Below are 19,828 nucleotides of genomic sequence, written 5' to 3' on the forward strand. Positions count from 1 at the left end.
GGGCGGCATCACGACCTTGCTGCTGAGTAGGGGGGAATCGATCGAAAATTGGGGTATCGCTGAACTGTAGGTATTCGTGCGAGGGTTCGGCAAGGGGTTCAGCGAATTGTGTTGTTATTGGTGTATGGGCAATGAATTCTTTTTTAAACGCATTGGGAGTATTCGTTAAACCCAGACCGATCTGCGCTTGCTCGAGCACAAGCGGCGGGACGTCTGGTATCTGGGGAAGATTCGCCAAGGGTTCGGGGTCGTCTCTTGTATAGGTCGATACGTGGTTCGCCCAGGGGTCGGGTGAAGGCTGGCCTGGGGAAGCGCTGTGAGGGGCGGTGTTGGGAGTGATGGGAGGTCTCAGTCCTGGCGAGGGTGATCGGCTTCGAGGCCACCTGGGTGTGCTGCTCTTCCGTCTAGGCCTGGGCTCATAGCTCGGTGTCAGACCTTCGATAGGCGTAGCATCGTTGCCCCATGTCCATGGAGATGCATTCGTAGCCTGTCCGGCGTCGGGGGGATGCCCAATCGCCAAAGGCATCGTCGTCGAGCCAGGCTGATTGGCTGGAAGGTAGGTTCAGGTTGCTCGGGGTGGACAGGAAGGCGGGTGGTGGAGGTTCGATGATGGTCTTGGAGGGACTGGTAGAAGGCGCATTTGTATTGTCGGTAGATGCCCACGGTGAACCCCATGGATCGTCCATTGTGCGGCACTACAATTCATGATGTTGGGGAAGTCGATTTGAGGAAGCCTGCGGTCTTCCGCAGAGGATGATGTAGCGATTGAGGGGCAGACTAGATAGCCATGTTGTTGTTTCTTGGATTCGCGAGCCGCGACTCGGTTGGTCGCAGATGGCGATTCCCTAAGGTAAGCTGTGCAACAGGAACAGAAGCGGGACTGGAACAAAGAAGGAGATTCTCTTCCAAAAGAGTGAAGCGGATGGCGTTGTCTCAATGAGGGACGCGCTAGTATCAATGAAGAACTCGATAGCAGAAACAAGCTTCGCGAATTGAATTGTTAAGGTAAGGTATGGACGGAAAATAGGGAACGGAGATTGCGAGATTGAGATGGGAGATCAGATTGGGAAAGGTAAGTAAGGGACGGACTGATCGTCGCAGAGACGGAGACCCAGAACCAGAACCAGAAATGGCATCCGTACCTTAGAGTTGCCAGACAACAACCCCGTCGTGGATTCCGGACGTGTCGGAGAGCGTCTGTGCACGACCAGGAGTTCCTTCAACTTCAACTCACTGCGTGTCTGGGATTGGAGCTTGGCGTTCTGCCGGTGGGTCCCACGGTTCCAGCCGCGTCTCTTCCCCTTCCCCTTGAGGTCCATTTGCGGGTTGCACGCGCTCCGTTCAATGACCCGACATTTAGCCACAATCAACTATCGATAAGATACCATACAGACAAATGATAAGATAAGGTAAGTACAGAGCCACGGGCAGCATTCAATTCCATGCATGCGCCGATTGCGGATGACAGCATGTGAGTGAGGTGAGTGTTGGAGGGGCAGATGAAAAGCCCAATGGATGCCATGGAATTCTTCCAGAACACGCCAAACGTTTAGTTGTCAACAGTACCATCTATCATCTAACACTTTGGGCATAGAAAAGATTTTGACTCACAGCCAGAGGCAAACTTTCTCATTACTGTGGTTAGGTTGTCTTTTCGGTGCTTACCAACCCCGCGGGCTCACACAGTCACACTGCTGTTGGGTGGGGAACAAGCATAGCTTTGATTTCAAATGAGGCCCATTTGACTTGCTCTTCAACCTCACCTTCATTTCCGTTGATATAGTGCACTACCCTTTTTTCGACGGACCCTTCTATGCAGCACCTCTCACTTACCGGTTTCACACTCACTCCCATAATTCGAAAGGTTCTATTATTATCGACATGTCGCTTTCTAAAGTGAAGCACATTGTGCTGGTATGACCCCTCATTCTCCCCTACGTGTAAGCACTGTATGTCAACTGACTGGCCATGTAGGTCTTGTCGGGCAAAGGTGGTGTCGGAAAGTCTTCAGTGACGACACAACTGGCCTTGTCCCTTGCTCTTGCCGGGCATTCTGTTGGTGTACTCGATGTCGACCTCACCGGACCCTCAATCCCTCGCATGCTGTCGATTGAAGCCGAGAAGGTCAAGCAAGCCCCCGGAGGATGGCTCCCCGTGCCTGTCCACGACGCTGTCGAAGAGAAGGGCATCGGTTCGTTCCATGCCATGAGTCTTGGGTTCCTCCTGCCCAGACGCGGCGACGCCGTTGTCTGGCGCGGACCCAAAAAGACGGCCATGGTCCGGCAGTTCCTCTCCGATGTCTTGTGGGACGAGACGGACTATCTACTCATCGATACGCCCCCGGGTACCAGCGACGAGCACATTTCCCTTGCCGAGACACTGTTGCGAGACGCTCGGCCTGGCCAGGTTGCGGGTGCCGTGGTTGTGACAACACCACAGGCGGTTGCCACAGCAGATGTCAAAAAGGAGCTCAACTTTTGTGTCAAGACCAATATCAAGGTTCTCGGTGTGGTTGAGAATATGAGCGGCTTCGTCTGCCCTCACTGCTCCGAGTGCACCAACATTTTCAGCTCTGGCGGAGGAGCTGTCATGGCCCGGGAGTTCTCGGTACCATTCCTCGGCACCGTACCCATCGACCCTCAATTTGGCGAACTTGTTGAGTCCGGCAGGAGGCCGCAGTACCCCCAAGGAACACAAATACACGGTCAGGATATTGGCCAAGCCGGCAAGGAGGCCGAAACGAAGGGCGATACTCTTGTCGAAAAGTACCAGGACTGTTCGCTGTCTCACATCTTTAGCGAAATTACTTCCAAACTCACAACAACGGTTGAGGCACAAGCACAGTCATGAGCAAAATGAGCCATCTATTCGTACAATGTCAACTCAAGCAGTAGACGACAGGCTCAGTATCAGGACCGTGCCATAGGTTCTAACCCCTGGCGAGATGAGGCGGACGCTCAGCTTGGTGCCCAATTCTAGGCATGCCACGGCTTGAGAACAACCATCAACCTCGCTGTACGGATCGGATACAGAGGTACAGAAACATTGGGTATGTCGAAGTCAAAGCGGCTTTCAGAATGCCAGCCCAACGCGCATCAGAGATAATGGGGAAATTCACAAAACACCAAGCAGCTCCACGTTGCCGGGCCTGACTCCGCTGTCGTTGACGAAGTCCGATGTGCGGCCCAGTCATCGATTCGCAGAAAGGTTGGAAGCACGTGAGGATGCATCGAGATTGGTGGCATCCCGGTGCCTCGGACGGGAAAAGCCCCGCAAAAACATGGCGGTACCTGATTGACAGGTACCTTGCCTGGGACGCTGTCAAAAGTGTGGTGCTGCGTTGAAAAAAAAAAGTTGGAAGCAAACGACAACTTTCAGCGCATTTCCAACCACTCGTGTATGTTTACTTGATATGATATGAAAAGGACATGCACTACCTTTCTCTACCTTATCAATCCATGTCATGCGATCTATCCCAGTTCAAGCCTTTTTCTCTCTCAAATTCGTTCACACTGGTGACTACCTTAGTATACCTAGCATGACTGTTGTGCTTACAGTAAGGTACAGAGCACAAGTTACCCCTCCATGACAGGTCGGGCTGGTTTTAATCTTGGGTCCAGGCCCGGGGCTGCGAAAAATGACGTCTGAGTCCCGTTCTTCAGCGAGACACGTCCCCCCCCTGCAGTGAACCCAAGCACCCAAGCCACCAATGTCTTTCCCTGTCCCGCAACCTCCAGGATGTCTTTTCCGTGCTTTCCCGGGCATAGCTCTCCACTGGCATAGTGAATATCTAGCATGAAGCAGAGTCGAAGATGGTGGGAAAGGAACAGGTGTTCCCATCAGGAGGGGAACATTGGGCATTCCCAAAGCGGCTCTCTGCAGCGGACAGTTGGTCAAAAAATACCGCCAAAGAAACGTTGCCATCTGAAAAGACCGCAAATGGAAGTATCCGTGAGAAAAGGTGAGGTACCTCAGAGGAAGTACCTCCATGTCTGTTTTAGCCAGAATGTCCTCCCAGGCTTCCTTCCCGGTTGACAGTCGCAGCTCCTCGCAGGCTTACACAGACAGTATACCATTACCAGGTAGCTTGGGCTGAAATTTTTGTGTGGAGAGCCGGGGAGGGGTCGCCCCCATGCCGCCAATTGTCGCTCAATTTGCAGAAACAACTTTTTTTTTATTTTTTATTTTTTTCTTAACCCACCCAGACAACGCTTCCCCTCCACCACGAACCACAACAAGCACATCCACATCCACCACGACGGAATCTCTCCCGGAGCTTCAAAATTGACAACCTACCTCTCCACGCCGACTCATTTCTTCGGTTGTGTGCGACCTGCAAGCTTCGTCTCTCAATCCGACGAACATCTCCATGATCAATATACAAATCTAGCATCCCTGCGACGGTCATCTTTCTACTGGTGGCATTCACGCTGCCCCTCGTTCTGCGACTTTAGCCAATTTCTGGCCATCTATGAACCAAGTCGACCTCCTACGCTTCCTCTCCAAGCCCGCAAAGTAAGCCACTCACTCTCCTCTTACGACCCTCTATGGAATCGCCATCCATCGCATACTCTATCTACTCATCGGTTCAATTCGACAACCATTGACTACCTTCATAATTTCGGCGCATCCCGCTAACGTTTCCCTTCCCTAGGCCCAGATAACACCTGCTTAAACATCAGGCACCAAACAATTCCATAGAAGCATCGCTCTTCTACTACGCTCCGCTCCCACCATCCGAACGACCTCCCATCGCGCAGATAACCTCGTCTGCCGGGTCCGATACTCCACCACAGGTATCGGTTTCTGCCAGAGCGAGGCCCTACAACAAGACACAATTCCGATCCTTAGGGTTATTTTCCTACCCCTCAACGCTCGACCTCCCTAACGTCCTCAAGTGACGTTGCACCCTCTATACACTGTTTGCTGCTGGCTCCGCCAGCCTCCAAAATTGTCCACCCTCCTGTGGGCCTACTCTCTCAAACGGACGCCGCAAAGTTCGTTTGAGCGGTAGCTAGTGTCCCGCGGACTTCTAGCCCTTTACCGGGAAAGTCATCAAACATCTAAGCCTGCCCTCTCCGTCCCTCTCTCTCTCACACTCTCTCACGAGCTCCCGGGTTGCGCCCCAAGAGCTAGCCCTGCAGAAGATGGTCAACCCCTCGGTCCCCAACGACTACGCCCTCTCTCCGGCTGAGGCTACTCCTCATCTGACAATCAATCATGATGTCGCTGCTGACCTAGACTCGACCAATGCCTTTGAAGGTAATACCGCTCCGAAATCACAAGCCTCTATCCCGACAACTTGCTGACATACATACTCTCTAGGCCCCGAGAAGCTCCTCGAAGTGTGGTTCGCCCCCGGCCCCGAGTCCCTCCCCGCGAGCGCCCAGCCCAATGGCTTGAAAGCCGTCTCCGCCGACACCTGGGTTACCATGCTCGACATGGTCAACTGCAAGATCTTGTCCGTCCTCGAGTCTGACTCTGTCGATGCCTATCTCTTGTCCGAGTCAAGCTTGTTTGTGTTCCCCCACAAGCTCATTCTCAAGACGTGCGGCACGACTACTCTCCTCCTGGGCTTGCAGCGACTCCTCCACATCGCGGCTGAACACGCCGGCTTCCCGTTCCATAACGCCAAGGAATCCACCAACGTCAAGGCTGCTGCGACCCCTTACCGAGTCTTCTACAGTCGCAAGAACTTCCTGTTCCCTGACCGCCAGCAGGGTCCCCACCGAAGCTGGAGATCAGAGGTCAAATACTTGGATGACCTGTTCGAGGGTGGCAGTGCCTACATGGTTGGCAAAATGAACGGCGATCACTGGTACCTCTACATCACCACGCCGAACAAAACCTTGACGCCTCCTAGGACTCCCGACGAGGCAGAAGAAGCTGCAGCATTCGCCGCCAGAATTCCCACTGGTAGCGTGGCCAGCTTCAGCAGCGGCTTCGAGGAGCGCAGTGACGAAACTCTTGAAATTCTCATGACTGATCTCGACCCTGAAAATGCGAAGCAGTTCTACTTGGCGGACGCGAGTGCGGTCGCTACCGACAAGTTGCACTTGCAGCAGACGCAGGCAGCTCGAGACGACGCCCACCAGAGTTTGGGTGACATGTCTCAGGTTCATGAGAAGGCGGGCGAGGACCATGTCGATGTCTTTGAGAACATTGGCGAGTCTGATCTCAACGATGGCGAACGTGCCGCTACTGAGGCTCTGACTACGGAGGGCCACGCGATTGGTACCGTTGTTTCCGAGGGTTGCGGCCTCTCCAGCGTTTACCCAACCAGCAAGTATCCCGGGGCTCGCGTCGACGCCTACCTTTTCAGCCCCTGTGGCTTTTCCGCCAACGGTGTCGTTCCAGCCATTGCCGACGACGAGGACGACTCGAAGAATGAGAAGGGCGGAAATGCTGCTCATTATTTCACTGTCCACGTCACCCCAGAGCCCAACTGTTCATTCGCCTCTTTTGAGACCAACGTCCCTGGAGGCCAGAGTGGCCGTACTACGGCTGAAATCATCGAGCACGTAGTTGATATCTTCAAGCCCGGCCGCTTCAGTGTTACTCTGTTCGAGGCCAAGGGCAAGAGCGCCAACCCCTATGGCATGGGCGACTATGCTTCTCGTGCGACTGCCGTTCAGCGTCTTGTTGACCCTGTCCGTGGATATCGCCGCATTGATCGCATTGTCCACGACTTTGAGGATTACGATCTTGTCTTCCGTTTCTACGAGCGGGATGACTGGGCTGGCGACCGTGAGGCTCGCCTCGGAGAGGAGATGTGAGTTGCCCTCCATGAGGCGTTGGCTATGTTTCCCTTCGTCGACTGCGTGATACATCCGACCGTATCCTGTATGGCTGCTGTCCCATCCCAAAAACACTCGCTATATATGTAACACGTATCTATACATGGTATTTTTATAGTCAGATACTGCCGATCATTGGCTTCAGTAGGAGGATTCGTATCTAGGGGGGAAAACAGATTGTTCCGTCAATATATCATGATTTAGAGTCCCCTTACGCCGTCCCACCTGCTGGCTTTGTCTCTTTGTTTGACATATTGGTCTCGTCCGCTTCACTCAGTGTCCAGGTCATCAATCGGGCTTGATCCCGATGCGATCGATTGCTGGGCAGATTTCTTCCACGCTGAACGAGGCCGGCTGAAAGCCACAGCCATCTGGTTCAACTACGAATTCTTGACCAGCCTCGGGCCGTTATTGACATGTCTACTGATATTGGCAAGGAGAAGCCCAGACTTGAATTGAATTTGCCAACCACGCACAGCTTTCCGAGGCGTTTATGGCTGCTCAGTGGCAGCCGGGCTCTGGAATGCATCGGATCGATAGGCCTTTGAGTCCCGATGCAGCGGTGCTCCAGCCCACAACCACCCCAGATGGCCGTTGGCCCCCAGCGACCAGTGCCTCGATTTGTCTCGGGCTGGAATGTTGAGAGCCCACCCGCCACGCCAGCAAGTGCTGGCATCCATCGCGAAGACACCAGCCATCCCACCTCAAATGATATATGAAGCTGCTCAAGGAAGGATGCCGTAGTAAGGATGATGGACATTCAAGCAACTGTCAAGCATCCGATCATTCCCTGCCGTCTTCTGCCATGGCTCCTTCTCTCAAAGGCGATGACACCGTCAGTGTCGTTGAGTCGTTGGAGACAAAATCCTCCATGTCAGGAAGCGATGTTTCTACAAAGTCCCCGCCCAAGCCTCTCCCAATTGTCATGATTGCCGTCATGTTTCTCATGATCGTCGCGTCCGGGGGAGGTCTTTGCCTTTCGGCTCTTCAGTTTCGGCCCTCGAAGACTGGCGAGCGTGACTGTCTCAGTCAGAGCTTCATCCTGTTTGGTGTAAGTGCTGTCCCCAGTATCTGTGACTTAGAAAGGAATGCGGGCTAACAATTACTCGCAGTCGATGATCTCCCCGATGTACGTGGTGTTGCACATCATCGTGTCGTTCCGCAATTACCAGGTTGTCAAGAGGCAGTCACTACAATCACCTTTGGTATCATGGGCTGTCATCGTTGCCCGCTTGGGTCTCTTGCTCTGGATTCCGGCTGTGATTCTCTCTTCGGTAGCTCTGTCACATTACCCCGGCTTTGTGACACAAAGCCCAATTACTGAGCTCAACTTCTCAGTATCCGTCATCGGAATGTACGTCGCAACTTGGGGATGTTTGTGGACACAATGCGTCTTGAACTAACACTCTTCGACTAGCATCTGCAGCATTGTCGTCATTCTTGTGCTGGAGATTGCATCGCACCCATTTGAGCTGCCCTGCTTTAGACGGCGGAACACGGTCACTTGTCTAGTCAGCGCTTTCGAAAAGGACCTCAAGGACGAGGAAGCCAAGCCTTCAAGCCGGCCAAACAGCCGTCCTCCGACCCCTCCGGCCTACTATTACTTCCCCGCCAACCACCGACACACGATCCCGGCCCCAGCAAGAGCCAAACTCGTCCGCAAAGCCAGCTATCCCAGACGCCGAGCAGATTCCCCCGTCCCGCCCATCCCATACCCGCACCCGGACTCCCTCGGCATCATGCTCCCCATAGCAGAGCCGCTGCCTCCTCTGCCCGAGTTGGAACAGACCTCCGTCGCGCCGGCCATCAAGATCACCCCCGCCAACGCGCCCGAATGTCTCTGCCCCGGGAACGGTAAGCTCGCCCCGCCGGCGAACAAGGACAAGCCGTGTCCCCCTCCCCCCGGAACGGCGTGGGCTAAGGATTGGGAGCAGCTAGCCGTTGATACTGGCGTGCGACGAAACGGGTCACTGAGCGACTATGGATCTACCGTCGGAACGGATACGCTCGATGGGAGGTTCGATACCCGTGGAGTCGCGTTGAAGCCGCCTCTGCCTTCGATCATCGTCACACATAGTCCGGAGCAAGTCTGACAGCCGAAACGTTGTGGAAAAGTTGGATAAAGTTCCTTTCTTTGAATACTGTACTATTTGTTTGTCTGGATAAGACGAGGTTATGGATTACGGGTCATGGGTAACGGACTACGGATTATGGGTTATGAGCAGATGAAGCGTCCTTTTTGTTGTCTTCACGAGTCGTCTTATTGAATTTCTTATGTAATGAATCTTATCTACATTTTCTTAAACACTGCTCGCATTGTAATCTTATGACAGCCTAGCGATGATGCTTCTTCTGTATGTCCTTGAGATCGAAGTTATCTCACTCACAAATCTGACACCGTTCAGCCACTTACATGCCGTACCCCCAAACTTCCGTCTAGTGGCTTGGCTTCGTATCTCGTGTTGGGCTGGACAGCTCCTTAGCATCCTTAGGGCCGCTCAGCTACTCCAACGCAATCCTCGTCTTGGCTTCGTTTTTCGCATTCCGTCAAAAACATCTGGCGCCCGAGCAAGCAGACCAGCCATGCCGCACGAGGCCATCTCAGGCTCCATAGTGAATGATGTGATGATCTGCAAAACGCGTCAGACGCTCAGCACGCTCGGATAAGCAGGCTTTCTGAGCTGTAAGAGGCCCTCTAGGTTTCTGGTTCATGATGCTGCAACAAGTAGTCTAGAACGCCGTCGGGTGGATAACGACGAGTATATAAACGAGGCCACAGCATCAAGAACATTAAAGCCGTTCTCATTCTTGGTAACCATCCTTTGCCTGATCGATCTCTATCGTTCATAATTCTGCCCGTAAGCAGAAAAGAGACTGAGCAGGTTCTTTCGCCTGCGAATTCCAAACCATGAAGATCCAGAAGTTGCTTCTTCTGCCCATTGTCTCCTCGGCCACATCGACGGTCTTCCCTACAGCGACGATATCCTCAGGTCTGATTCAAGGTATCTCGACGAGCCGTCCAAACGCGATATTTCCAGTAAACAAGTTTCTCGGGGTTCCCTATGCCACTATTCCTCAGCGTTTCACCCTCCCTCAACCGCCGAAGTCATGGAAAGACACTTTGAATGCCACAGAATTCGGGCCAGCATGTCTCCAAAACTTTGGCATCAACGGCAAGATACAACTCCACATACCTGCATCCCTGCCTCCTGTACTGACTTGATGTTTCTCCCAAAGAGCTCGGCCCAAGACCTGAAGTTCTCCAAGATCTCTTCAACACCCCAGCACCGCCTGAAAGTGAAGATTGCTTGAGTATAAATGTCTTCGCCCCCGTAACTCAATTTCCGGACGCCGGATTGGCGGTAGTGGTCTTTATTCACGGCGGCGGATGGCAACTAGGCCACGGCAGACTCGATCTTTCTACTTTTGCGGCTTATGAAAATATCATCGCCGTAACCCTCAACTACCGCACAAATGGTACGTTGCATCCGTGCTGAGATGATCATCATCATATGTACAGGCGTATGTATTCAAAGAGCTAACACATGCGCTCCACAGTCTTTGGCTTCCCTACGTCACCCGAGATCCCACTCTCCGAACAAAACCTAGATTTACACGACCAGCGTCTCGCTCTTACTTGGGTGCAAGAAAACATCGCTGCCTTTGGCGGTGACCCGTTCAAGGTGACAATCTGGGGCCAGTCCGCAGGCGCTTTCTCCGTAGACCACCACCTCAAAGCCTACGTCAACGACAAACTGATCCCATTCCGGGCTGCAATCATGTCCAGTGGGCAAATGAGCTTCGGACATCTCGCCCACCCATCCCCTGGAATTGAGACGTGGTCGGGGCTGTCGAGCCTAGTCGGATGCGTCAACGCGACAGATGAACTTGGATGTATGAAAGCCGTCCCGGCGGAGGATCTCACCAGCGCCATGCGGGAGTATCGCATCACTTTCGGACCACAGTTTGACAACGAGACGGTCCTCGGCAAGCCAAGTAATCTCTGGAGAAACGGGGACGTTGTCAGAGTTCCTCTTTTGACGGGCACAGTGGAGCAAGAAGGGCGTGGGTTGGTCAACGATCAAGTCAACATGACGGCTTTCTTCAATGCATATCTCCCTCCAGCTTTAATACCGCCTGAAGACCGAGAGACCATTGTGTCCTTGTATCGGTCTGATGTCCGAGTCAACAATGACTTTGATCTCGCCTCGGCTATTTACACTGACTTGCTCTGGTCTTGCGTGTGTCTTCTTCTCATTCAACTCTCTCCGACCTTGAAGTTGCTGACAAACAAGCGCAGCCTCAATCCATCCTAGCTTCAACAGCAGCCTCGAACGACATCTCTACCTGGCGATATCATTTCAATACCTCCGTCCTGAACTTCTTACCCAAAGAGTACGACTGGCTAGGCAAATTTCACGGCTCAGAGGTTATTCTTCTCTTCACCGATCCGGATACCACACCATACACCCCTCAGGCCTATGCAGTTTATGAATACTTTAGGGGTGCCATTGCCCAATTTGTGAAGAATCCTTTCGCAGGGCCTGGGTGGCCGGCCGTGGGATCGTCTTATGCCCCGCTCGATGTTGCGATCTTGGGGGATGTGGGTGATACCTCGAGTGTCATGACGGTGTTGAATTCAACAACCTTGGATGAAAGGTGCAAGCGTTTCGATATGATATGGCCCAAACTCGAGGCTATTGAGTAGGGAGGCCAAGAGCCATTACTTTGTATCGTTATGCTCATTCTAATGGCGATCGATGAACTTGGTTCGTGTAGATATCTTCAACGCCAAATCTCAGATTATTTGACGATACTAGCCAAAGGTTCCCTCTGAAGCGCTCGAGTGTCGCAAGCTCATGACACAACCCTCACAGTGCTCCCAGCCTCACCCTTCTCAACAGCCTCCACCCGCGGCCCAATCTTCCTCCAAATCTCCTCGGCAACATCCTCAAGCGTACCCCCAGCATCAACCACAACCAAATCCTCCTCCTCCTGCCGAAACTCCCGATCGACCCTGCCCTCCTCACCCAACCCGCCATCAGGCCCAACCCGCCCCAAACTCAAACCCCAAAACAGCTCGCGCACCCGCTTCTGGAACTCGGCCTTTTCGTACACCTCGCCGCCCCAGCCCCCGCGCTCCCGGGCGACGGCCTCTTCGAGGTCGAGAAACAGAACGAGATCCGGTCGGGGGAGACCGATTTCGGGTTGACGCGCCCAGTGGAGGCTCAGGTGGGGGTTCTGTTTCGCGGCGGAGTAGACGATGCCCGAGTGGTAATACCTGTCGCAGATGACGGTATATCCCGACGCCAGGAGATTTTGAATGTTTTTTCTAGGGCAGATATAAGCTTATTCAGGTATGATGATGTACGGTAAAGGGGAACCACTTACACTGCTTCCCATCTGTTTGCGCTGAAGAGAAGGTGAATGACGTGGTCTTCCATCTCGACTGAGCTCTTGAGATAGGCATCAATCATCTGACCAATAGGCGTTGTTCTATCTATTTAATAAAGTTCAATTAGTGGCAAGAATCGATGCGCCATCCATATGCAAGTAATAGAAGAACATTGTTGATGTTACAAAGCTGGTATACACACCCGGAAACCGCATAACCTTGACCTTCTTCCCCTCCTCAATCAACCGCTGCTCAAGCAGCTTCACCTGCGTGGTTTTGCCGCTCCGATCAAGACCTTCAAATGCGATAAAGGCCCCGCGGACGACACCCGCCGGCGGCGTGGTGACGGGAAGGGCATCCCCGGCCTGCCCGCCGGTTGCGGCCGAGGTCGCTATGGCCGCCGTGGCGAGATCATTGATGGATGCCATCGAGTCTCGGATTTCCGTTCTATACTGACTTCTGGTACTCCAATCGCGGCTTCTACAGTCCAATGAGCGGGTATGAGTGAGGGGCACTGCGCTGGTGTGAGACGCGAGTGTTGTCGAGTGGTGCGGTTCTGGGTGCGAAGGTGTAATGAGGTGGGCACATGCGGGCCGAGTGGAGCCCCGGAATACGGGCGTTGGAGCGACCGGGCAGGGTGAGGTGAGCGGCTGTCACGTGGGAACACATCGCGGACCAACGACACCAGATTGCCCATCTTGAAGCACCTGGATAGTGCGAAGAATGATGCGACGACAGATGGCAGGGGTTTTTCGTAAAACAGGCTACACGGTTGCATGGCCAAAGTTGATGGCTAAGATGCAGAGTGGGCATGGTGACGAAACGGCTCCAAAGCGTTGCAGAAATAAAAGCTGCAATAGTGTTCTGTTGATGGTGGCATCAATCGCTCAAGTAAATTCAAACAATAGAAATACTCCGAAAACCAGCTTTGTACAAAACAAGACACCCGTATCCGTTGTTCCTACACCAAGAGTACCCCAGTGTTCTCCGTCGCTTAGTCCTGGCTCGTCCATCCGAAATCCCGAACAACCGTTGCAAACGCCGCATTCATCATGGACCCGTAATTAAAAGATGGTGAATAGTTGGAAGCGAAGCATAGTCGAGCCAGATAAGCAAAGTGAAGCAAGCCACCATCAGCTGTCAGCAACCGCCACCTCTGTCTCATCTTTGGCGCTTCCACTTTCCCAAAGCTCAAAGCTCTCGCCGGTGCCCTCCATAGGCTCCAAGAGTGCAGCCTTGGCCGGTGTCTCTGTGGATTTGCCCATCAGCTCGTCTACACCTTTTTCTTCCACGGGAACCTCAAGCGGGACTACTGTGGGTTCCGGAACAAGCTCTTTGAGTTCGGGCACTGCGGCTTCGGGAGCCACCTCGTTCTCTTCTTCTTCCTCTTCGTCGGCGGGGACAATAATGATCGATGACTCGTCGCAGCCGAAAGCATAGAATTCGCTGGCATCCATCTCGCCCAGAGCTATCCTCTCCTTTTCAAAGATCATCTCGTCCTCGCTAGTACGACGAGCAGAGCGACGTGCAGATGTCTGGCTTACATCATCGACAGGAGGTACATTCTCCTTGTCGCGGCCCTCTGCACGGTCTCTGCTGGCTTTGCGTTCGCTTTCCTCATCAGAGCTTATGTCAAGGACGCAGGTGCCGTGCTGGAGCATGTTGGTCATTTCTTGCTCAGGCGTATCTTCATGGATATCAAAGAACCAAGATGCCTTCAGATCAGGCTCGTCAAGGTCCTTAACGGCATTCCGCGAGGGTGCGGCAACGGTAGAACGGGCAGCATAGCTCGGGATAGTCCCCTTGAGAGCAGCATCGAGGCTGAATGGTGCCGAGGAGGATGAAGGCAGGTTGAAAGCAGGCGGGTCTACGCGGGTGTAGGGGCCAACGGTTCTACGACGGTTTGAAAGGATGCCGGAACGCTTGCCGCGAGTTGGCGAGCGTCCAGCGGGAGCTGAAAGTGGGGAGGACTTGGCGATAGCCGTGTTGATCTTAGCTGAAGGCGATTTGGGCTGGAGCAAACTGCGAGGGCGAGGAAGGGTAGGCCTCGAGGAGTTCAACACAGGGCTTGCAGCGAGAGGCGCGGCCTTGGTGAGGATAAAGGACGAAGGTTTGAGGACATCCTTTGACGGGTAGAAGGTTTCGGAGCTCTTAGATCGCTTTGAGAAAGCAAACGGGTCGACATTTTCGCAATCGTCGGTTTCTACGCTGTCTGAAGCTTTGCGCTTACCGCCAGTAGCTGATGGGGCAGCTGTTAAAATTATTAGCGACCATTTGTGCAAGGATTTTGGACGTGTTTGGGGCAGGTGCTCAAGTTGGGGGTTTAGGCGCATTCTAGCGGTATGGCGGGCGAATCTCGCTGAGAGGGCCACATACAGCGCCCGTCATGTCGCGAGTACACAATATGAAAACATGAGAATTGCGGGGAGAGAAACGGGCGTGTTTGGTCGTGGGTTGATCAAACATACCATTCTGTCTATTCTTAATGCTCGTCAGATTCTGCAGTCGGGTGCCGTCGAGGGGCGCAAAGGGTTGACGTGAAATGGACGCCATCGTGTGTGGATCGAAGCGGTTGTGCGCGCAACAGGGCGAGTGGATGTGGTGTTGTGGTTCCGCTGTGCGATGCAATGGGGTGCGATGCGTCGGGAATGGGAGCAGCCCAGCCAGCGGCTTTCAGTTTGATGCCCTGGGTCCCAGTTGCTCTGTGATCGACAGTCGACTCGATTCGTGGAGAATGGGGACTCGTGAGTGAGTTGCAGCGTCCCCTCGTCGATGAGTTCCCCGGGAAAGCAAGTCGGTGCCAGACAGACTCGATGGTGTTGAAGCTCTGGGGGCGGCGGTTAGGTGTGCGGCGGGATAGAGTAGCGAGTGTGTGTAATCGTTGTTTATTTGTTATTCTCTTCCGCGCAGTGGAATCGAGTGAGTTGGTTGCAGGAAGAGAGTGACCGAAACGCAGTCGACGAGCTGTCGTGGGGTGGGAAGGGGGGATAGAGAGAGAAAAGAGTGCGAGCGAGGTGAGTGTCGGTAGGGAGCAGGGATTATTCTCAGTAGAGGTAGGGACTAAGATTGAAATGCGGTCTCGCGAGTGGGAGAAAGAGACGCGGAGAGGAAGAGAGGGCGCGCGCACGGAACCGGGGGTGGGATAGAGAAGGGCGTGTATCGTTACGGCCTGGATTTGGGTCCTAGGCCTGGTCTTGGTCGTGGGTTCGACAAGTGATAGCGCAAGGTAGGCAGTCTGGCGGTGTCTTGTTGGATGGATGCCGATGGAGACGGTAGCAGGCGGCGTTGGTCGCTGAATGCAAGGCCCTGGAGCCAAAAAAGTGGTTTGAAGATGAGCTGCGCTACTGCGTGAGGGACAGAGATGGGCCACTCAGTGCCCAGAGAAGCAAGCGACGGTATGGTATTTCGAGGAAGACGGGTGTGCAAGGAGCCAACTAAGGACGTGTACGGATAGTATAGAGACTAGGAATTAAAGTCTAGGCGTCTTGTCAGCAGTTGGAGAGAGATACTTGGATGATGGGATTCATAGGAGGGGAAAGAATAGGGCAGTCTAGGGGATGACGGGTACCTTGCTCTAAAAGAGACGCGGAGGCAGCGCAGAGCAAACACGGTCTGGCGTCTGGGTGGAGTACGAGTTAGTTCTCAGCCGATGGAGACGGAGATGGGACGTGGATTGTGGAAGATGGTGTGCGGCGTGCCAGGGCAAGGGGGCGAGGGATGCCGGGCAGGGTAAGGTAGGACAGCCTGGTTAGGATGGGATTGGGGGAGGGACAGAGCAAATTGATCTGCCATCTGCAGTGTATTGGGATCATGAATGCTTGGTCTCTCACCTCGACAACTTAAGTTGGTAGTTGAATACCTAAGCAAAGGTAGGTCGAACGAAGGCTCAAGTCTCGAAACGGCGATGTGCGTTCAGCAGTGTGCCGGTGCGAGAGTAGGTGGTTCCGGGAGTCGAATGATGTTGCACTGGTGCCTCGACAGGTAAGAATGGGAAGCGTTTGTACGGATAGAGAGAGTCTGAGAGATGAGAGACTGGGAGACTGGAAGCGCCAGAGACAGACAGAGCCAGAGACGGAGAGACAGAAAGCGACGTGGTAAAACGCGAGAGTTCCGTGACAAGACCAATGGAGACGTCGTATTGCTGGCGTGTCGAGATGGGCCAATGCAGGTGAGAGACACCAAATCATCCAAAGATCGAATCAGGGAAAGTCAGATGCAGCTTTCCTTCCCTTTCCCTGCGGGTACGGAGTACTGTGGTACCTACTGCCTACCTTGTCTGACCGGGCGGGCACGGCGGGCAGGCGGACAGCTGTGATGGGAGAGTGGATCAGGCACGTACCTAAGGTACCTTACCTTACCTCACGAGTGACAGGCGTGCTGAGGAAGAAACACCACACGTAAAATCCCGTCAGGAAAGAGAGACTCGTCGGAAGAGTGGGTCTACGGGAAAAGCGACGTTCATGCGATGGGCTGTTTACGTCATGTGATTGGTCGGCGCGAACAGGAAAGGCAGCAGTGGCCAGGCGCACCTCGACCAGAATGCAACTTCCCTCTCCAGTCTCCACTCTCCGAACCGCGATACACGGCCAATTAAACGCGTCCGCAATAAGCGGAGCATCAACTTGTAACCGGCCAATGATGTCTTGTCTGTTCTCATTATGGGCGACTGTACCCTTCCGTTTCTCCCTCTCATATCCATGCAAGTGCAGTCCGTCTTCACCAACTGCCAACCGAGAAGAGCGCGAGTCGATTCCAAGGGAGAGTGCGAGACATGCGAATTTGCCCTACGCGTTGATAAAGCCCACATTGTCCGCTGCCTGATTCCCCACTATGTATCCATCCGTATCCGTTTCGTCCACTACCTACAGTGATCCTCATCCATTACGGCCCACAGGCAGGGCCCCCTCGCACCCGTCGGCAGTGCGTGTGGGCATTGACATTCACCTTCCGAAATGACAGCTGCCCATGCAATTGCGTCCTCTCACTCTCAACTTGGAAGTCTGTCACTGCAGCCCATTCAGCAGATCATCTTGGCTACGGATATCTTTACCTTACCTTGCTCTAGTGGGTACCTGATCTGACTGCCGTCACTTTCATCTCAACTCGCCCCGTGAGGCGTGAGAGCACTGTCGAACTTCTGGCCATAGCTCCCGCAGCTCATCCGTACATATCCGTACTATGACTTACATTCATTCTTCTTGCTCATTCTTCCTCCCTTGGATGAATAGGAACACTACTCCCAATGTCCCGCAAACCATTTTGAACTATTGTTCAAACATATGTTTGCCACATTGCTTATTTCTCTCTTCTCTCACTCACAGTCCCACTCACTCACTCACTTACTCACTACACCTCGCCATCAAACAGCTCCCCTCATTCCAATATGCCTCGCCACGAGCCCCCAGCCGTCGTTGGCTTAGAGCCTTAGCCGCCCTCACTCACACACAGCGGCCATTCCGACGCAGGGGGTAATCCCACCTCTCTGACCTCTGCTCTGCCACTCTCCCAGACCTCGTATTGTGACCTTCCTTCGTTAGTTTGCTGAGCACACATTCCCTGTGTGACCTCATACCTCCTCCATGGCCTTACTTGACCCCACCTCTCATGCCGGACTTGACAGCTGCCCACAGAACCGCGAGAACGGCACGCCAGGTCTCCCACCATGACCCCCCAACATCGCGGGTGGCCAGACGGCCTTTGGCCTCTCGCCTCCCGTGGTCCGGGTCTCTTTTGTTACGGGCCTCCGCGTCTTAAGGACAGTCTGACAGCTCAAGTGTTGCCTTATAATGCACCTCAACCCTCTTCATGCGTACACAACCCATTGGCCCTAGATCATCGTGGTGACGCCAGCCTTTAGCCATCTTCGCCGCTAACTGGGAAGATCTCTCTTCGTCTTCCATTCTCTGGGCTCTGGGCTGGGCCACGGCCATCGGTCTAGGACTTCGATTCGTCGGCATAGCTACAGTGTAGCTCTTGTGTTGTTGGTCTGGCCACAATTCCGGGCCTCCCTCCCAACTCGTTGACCAAGTCGGTAAGCGGATTGCATGAGAATCAAGCATCAGGGTCTCAACATCGCCACGTCAAACATAATGCGCGGTCACAGTCAACAAGTCTGAGGCTCATCTGCCTCGTTTTTGCAGTCTTTGGAAGTCTATATTTCGGAATCTTAAGCAGGGCCCGGCTATCTACTCGGCCTAGCAGGTTCCCCCATGTGCCTCGCATAACCTGACGCGAAACATCATCCACCGGCGCCTGCTGAGCTTCTGTGAACGAGTACTCTGACAGCATGATCATCCTCCAGGCCTCCTGCAGACAGCCAGCGGTATTATTGGACGCAAATGGCAAACGTCTTTGCCCTCGCTAAGGTGGTTCATGCATGTGCAAGAAGTCGACAACCTGATTGAGCCACGTCTACAGCCCCAATTCAAAATCACCAACCTCACTGCAGCGCTTCCCCAGACCAACAGATAGGTATGTCGCCTGTGACATGCAAGGCTCTGACACCGATGCGTCGGGCATTCAAGGGAATGCATACTGCCCTTGCTTCGAGCCCTCCGTTACAGTTATTCTTCACTTCTTCGCCGTCAGTTAGTCGAGGGGGGAGAGGCTGGTCACTGAGACGTAACTCTGCATCAAAGTTCCGCTCCTTGATTCATTCTTGCCATTTGCTCCGGCTTCCTGCAGGTCGGAATTCCTTCCACAACAACCGATAAACGGTCCACCAAAATCAATCATCTAATCTAGATGGGGCGCTGGTGTCGTTGACACTGAGGCGCGCCGAGTAAAGGCGCAGGCCATAGGTAGCTCGCCAATCCATTGACAAACTTTTTGAGACATCTATTGTGCTTCTAGGTTCTACCCAACTCATCGAAGATCATCTGAATCAAAAATTCACACAAATGAGACACCTTTTGTCTTATTGTGTCCAATGTGGCGAGACATGCTCACCGGCATTTCATTCAGCGGCTGGGAGCTGCATCAAGTGGCATAGCGAGACTTAGCAACCACCTCAAACATACAATTGCGGTGGTTGGGTTTTAGCAATACAGTTTCACTATCAGCTTCTATTTTGCATCATTTCGACATTTCTTTCCTTTTGCCTTTGGCTCTGCATCATCATCAATGCTCGCTGCACTGCAGTCAATGAATCCCCCCGGCGGGCAATCGGCGCCACGGTGGGTCACTTCCCTTCCGATGCTAGCGAGCGACGTGCAGGGACATCGGCGTTTCAGACAACATCTCGGCCGATAGGCCGCACATGGGGGTACGAGGGGAAACAGAAAATGAGGAGGCTGGGAGAATTTCCAGACCAGGGGCGAGGAATTCCCAACCTCTTTATTTCTCGAAAATGGTCTGGAGTTTTGCTCAAGTGTTTAAATGTCTTTCACCCCTCTCTAAGCCCCCTGCTGCGGACGTGCAATGCGGGTTTGGTGCCCCCTTGCATGACACCATGGGCTTACACCGGTACACCGTGGCACTGTACAACGCCGCCGGCTATAAGAAACCTGGAAAATTGGAAGCGTATGTTCGGTCAATCATCTAATGAGTGAATGAGGTCTGCATAATGATGGACACGTAGCTAGCTTGTGGCCATCTGTGAGACGGGGCGCTCATGGCTGGGACCTTGCAATAGTGC

The 19,828-nt window shown here is 53.5% G+C and overlaps 6 protein-coding genes across 6 annotated transcripts; 4 read left to right on the top strand and 2 right to left on the bottom strand.

The window, feature by feature from the left end:
* Nucleotides 1–1,881: 1,881 nt before the first annotated feature.
* Nucleotides 1,882–2,850, top strand: CFD1 (cytosolic Fe-S cluster assembly factor cfd1; the record flags this gene model as incomplete). Its single annotated transcript, XM_053195845.1, has 2 exons — nucleotides 1,882–1,914; nucleotides 1,975–2,850. 2 exons carry the CDS (start codon nucleotides 1,882–1,884, stop codon nucleotides 2,848–2,850), a joined length of 909 nt encoding a protein of 302 aa, XP_053046578.1.
* Nucleotides 2,851–5,147: 2,297 nt separating this feature from the next.
* On the top strand, nucleotides 5,148–6,776 carry SPE2 (spermidine resistance protein; the record flags this gene model as incomplete). Its single annotated transcript, XM_053195846.1, has 2 exons — nucleotides 5,148–5,262; nucleotides 5,326–6,776. 2 exons carry the CDS (start codon nucleotides 5,148–5,150, stop codon nucleotides 6,774–6,776), a joined length of 1,566 nt encoding a protein of 521 aa, XP_053046579.1.
* An 826-nt stretch (nucleotides 6,777–7,602) lies between these two features.
* On the top strand, nucleotides 7,603–8,890 carry N0V96_009216 (uncharacterized protein; the record flags this gene model as incomplete). The annotated part of the gene is made up of 3 exons (XM_053195847.2): nucleotides 7,603–7,848; nucleotides 7,910–8,151; nucleotides 8,215–8,890. 3 exons carry the CDS (start codon nucleotides 7,603–7,605, stop codon nucleotides 8,888–8,890), a joined length of 1,164 nt encoding a protein of 387 aa, XP_053046580.2.
* A 1,381-nt stretch (nucleotides 8,891–10,271) lies between these two features.
* On the top strand, nucleotides 10,272–11,113 carry N0V96_009217 (uncharacterized protein; the record flags this gene model as incomplete). The annotated part of the gene is made up of 2 exons (XM_053195848.2): nucleotides 10,272–10,278; nucleotides 10,356–11,113. The coding sequence occupies 2 exons, from the start codon at nucleotides 10,272–10,274 to the stop codon at nucleotides 11,111–11,113; spliced, it is 765 nt and encodes a 254-aa protein (XP_053046581.2).
* Nucleotides 11,114–11,654: 541 nt separating this feature from the next.
* Nucleotides 11,655–12,620, bottom strand: CDC8 (Thymidylate kinase; the record flags this gene model as incomplete). The annotated part of the gene is made up of 3 exons (XM_053195849.2): nucleotides 11,655–12,129; nucleotides 12,189–12,297; nucleotides 12,395–12,620. 3 exons carry the CDS (start codon nucleotides 12,618–12,620, stop codon nucleotides 11,655–11,657), a joined length of 810 nt encoding a protein of 269 aa, XP_053046582.2.
* Nucleotides 12,621–13,325: 705 nt separating this feature from the next.
* N0V96_009219 (uncharacterized protein) lies at nucleotides 13,326–14,745 on the bottom strand (the record flags this gene model as incomplete). Its single annotated transcript, XM_053195850.2, has 2 exons — nucleotides 13,326–14,443; nucleotides 14,661–14,745. 2 exons carry the CDS (start codon nucleotides 14,743–14,745, stop codon nucleotides 13,326–13,328), a joined length of 1,203 nt encoding a protein of 400 aa, XP_053046583.2.
* Between the last annotated feature and the right edge of the window lie 5,083 nt (nucleotides 14,746–19,828).

Source organism: Colletotrichum fioriniae, assembly GCF_027942845.1.
Source record: "Colletotrichum fioriniae strain IMI 355084 chromosome Unknown scaffold_12, whole genome shotgun sequence".
NCBI classification, from domain to species: Eukaryota; Fungi; Ascomycota; class Sordariomycetes; order Glomerellales; family Glomerellaceae; genus Colletotrichum; species Colletotrichum fioriniae.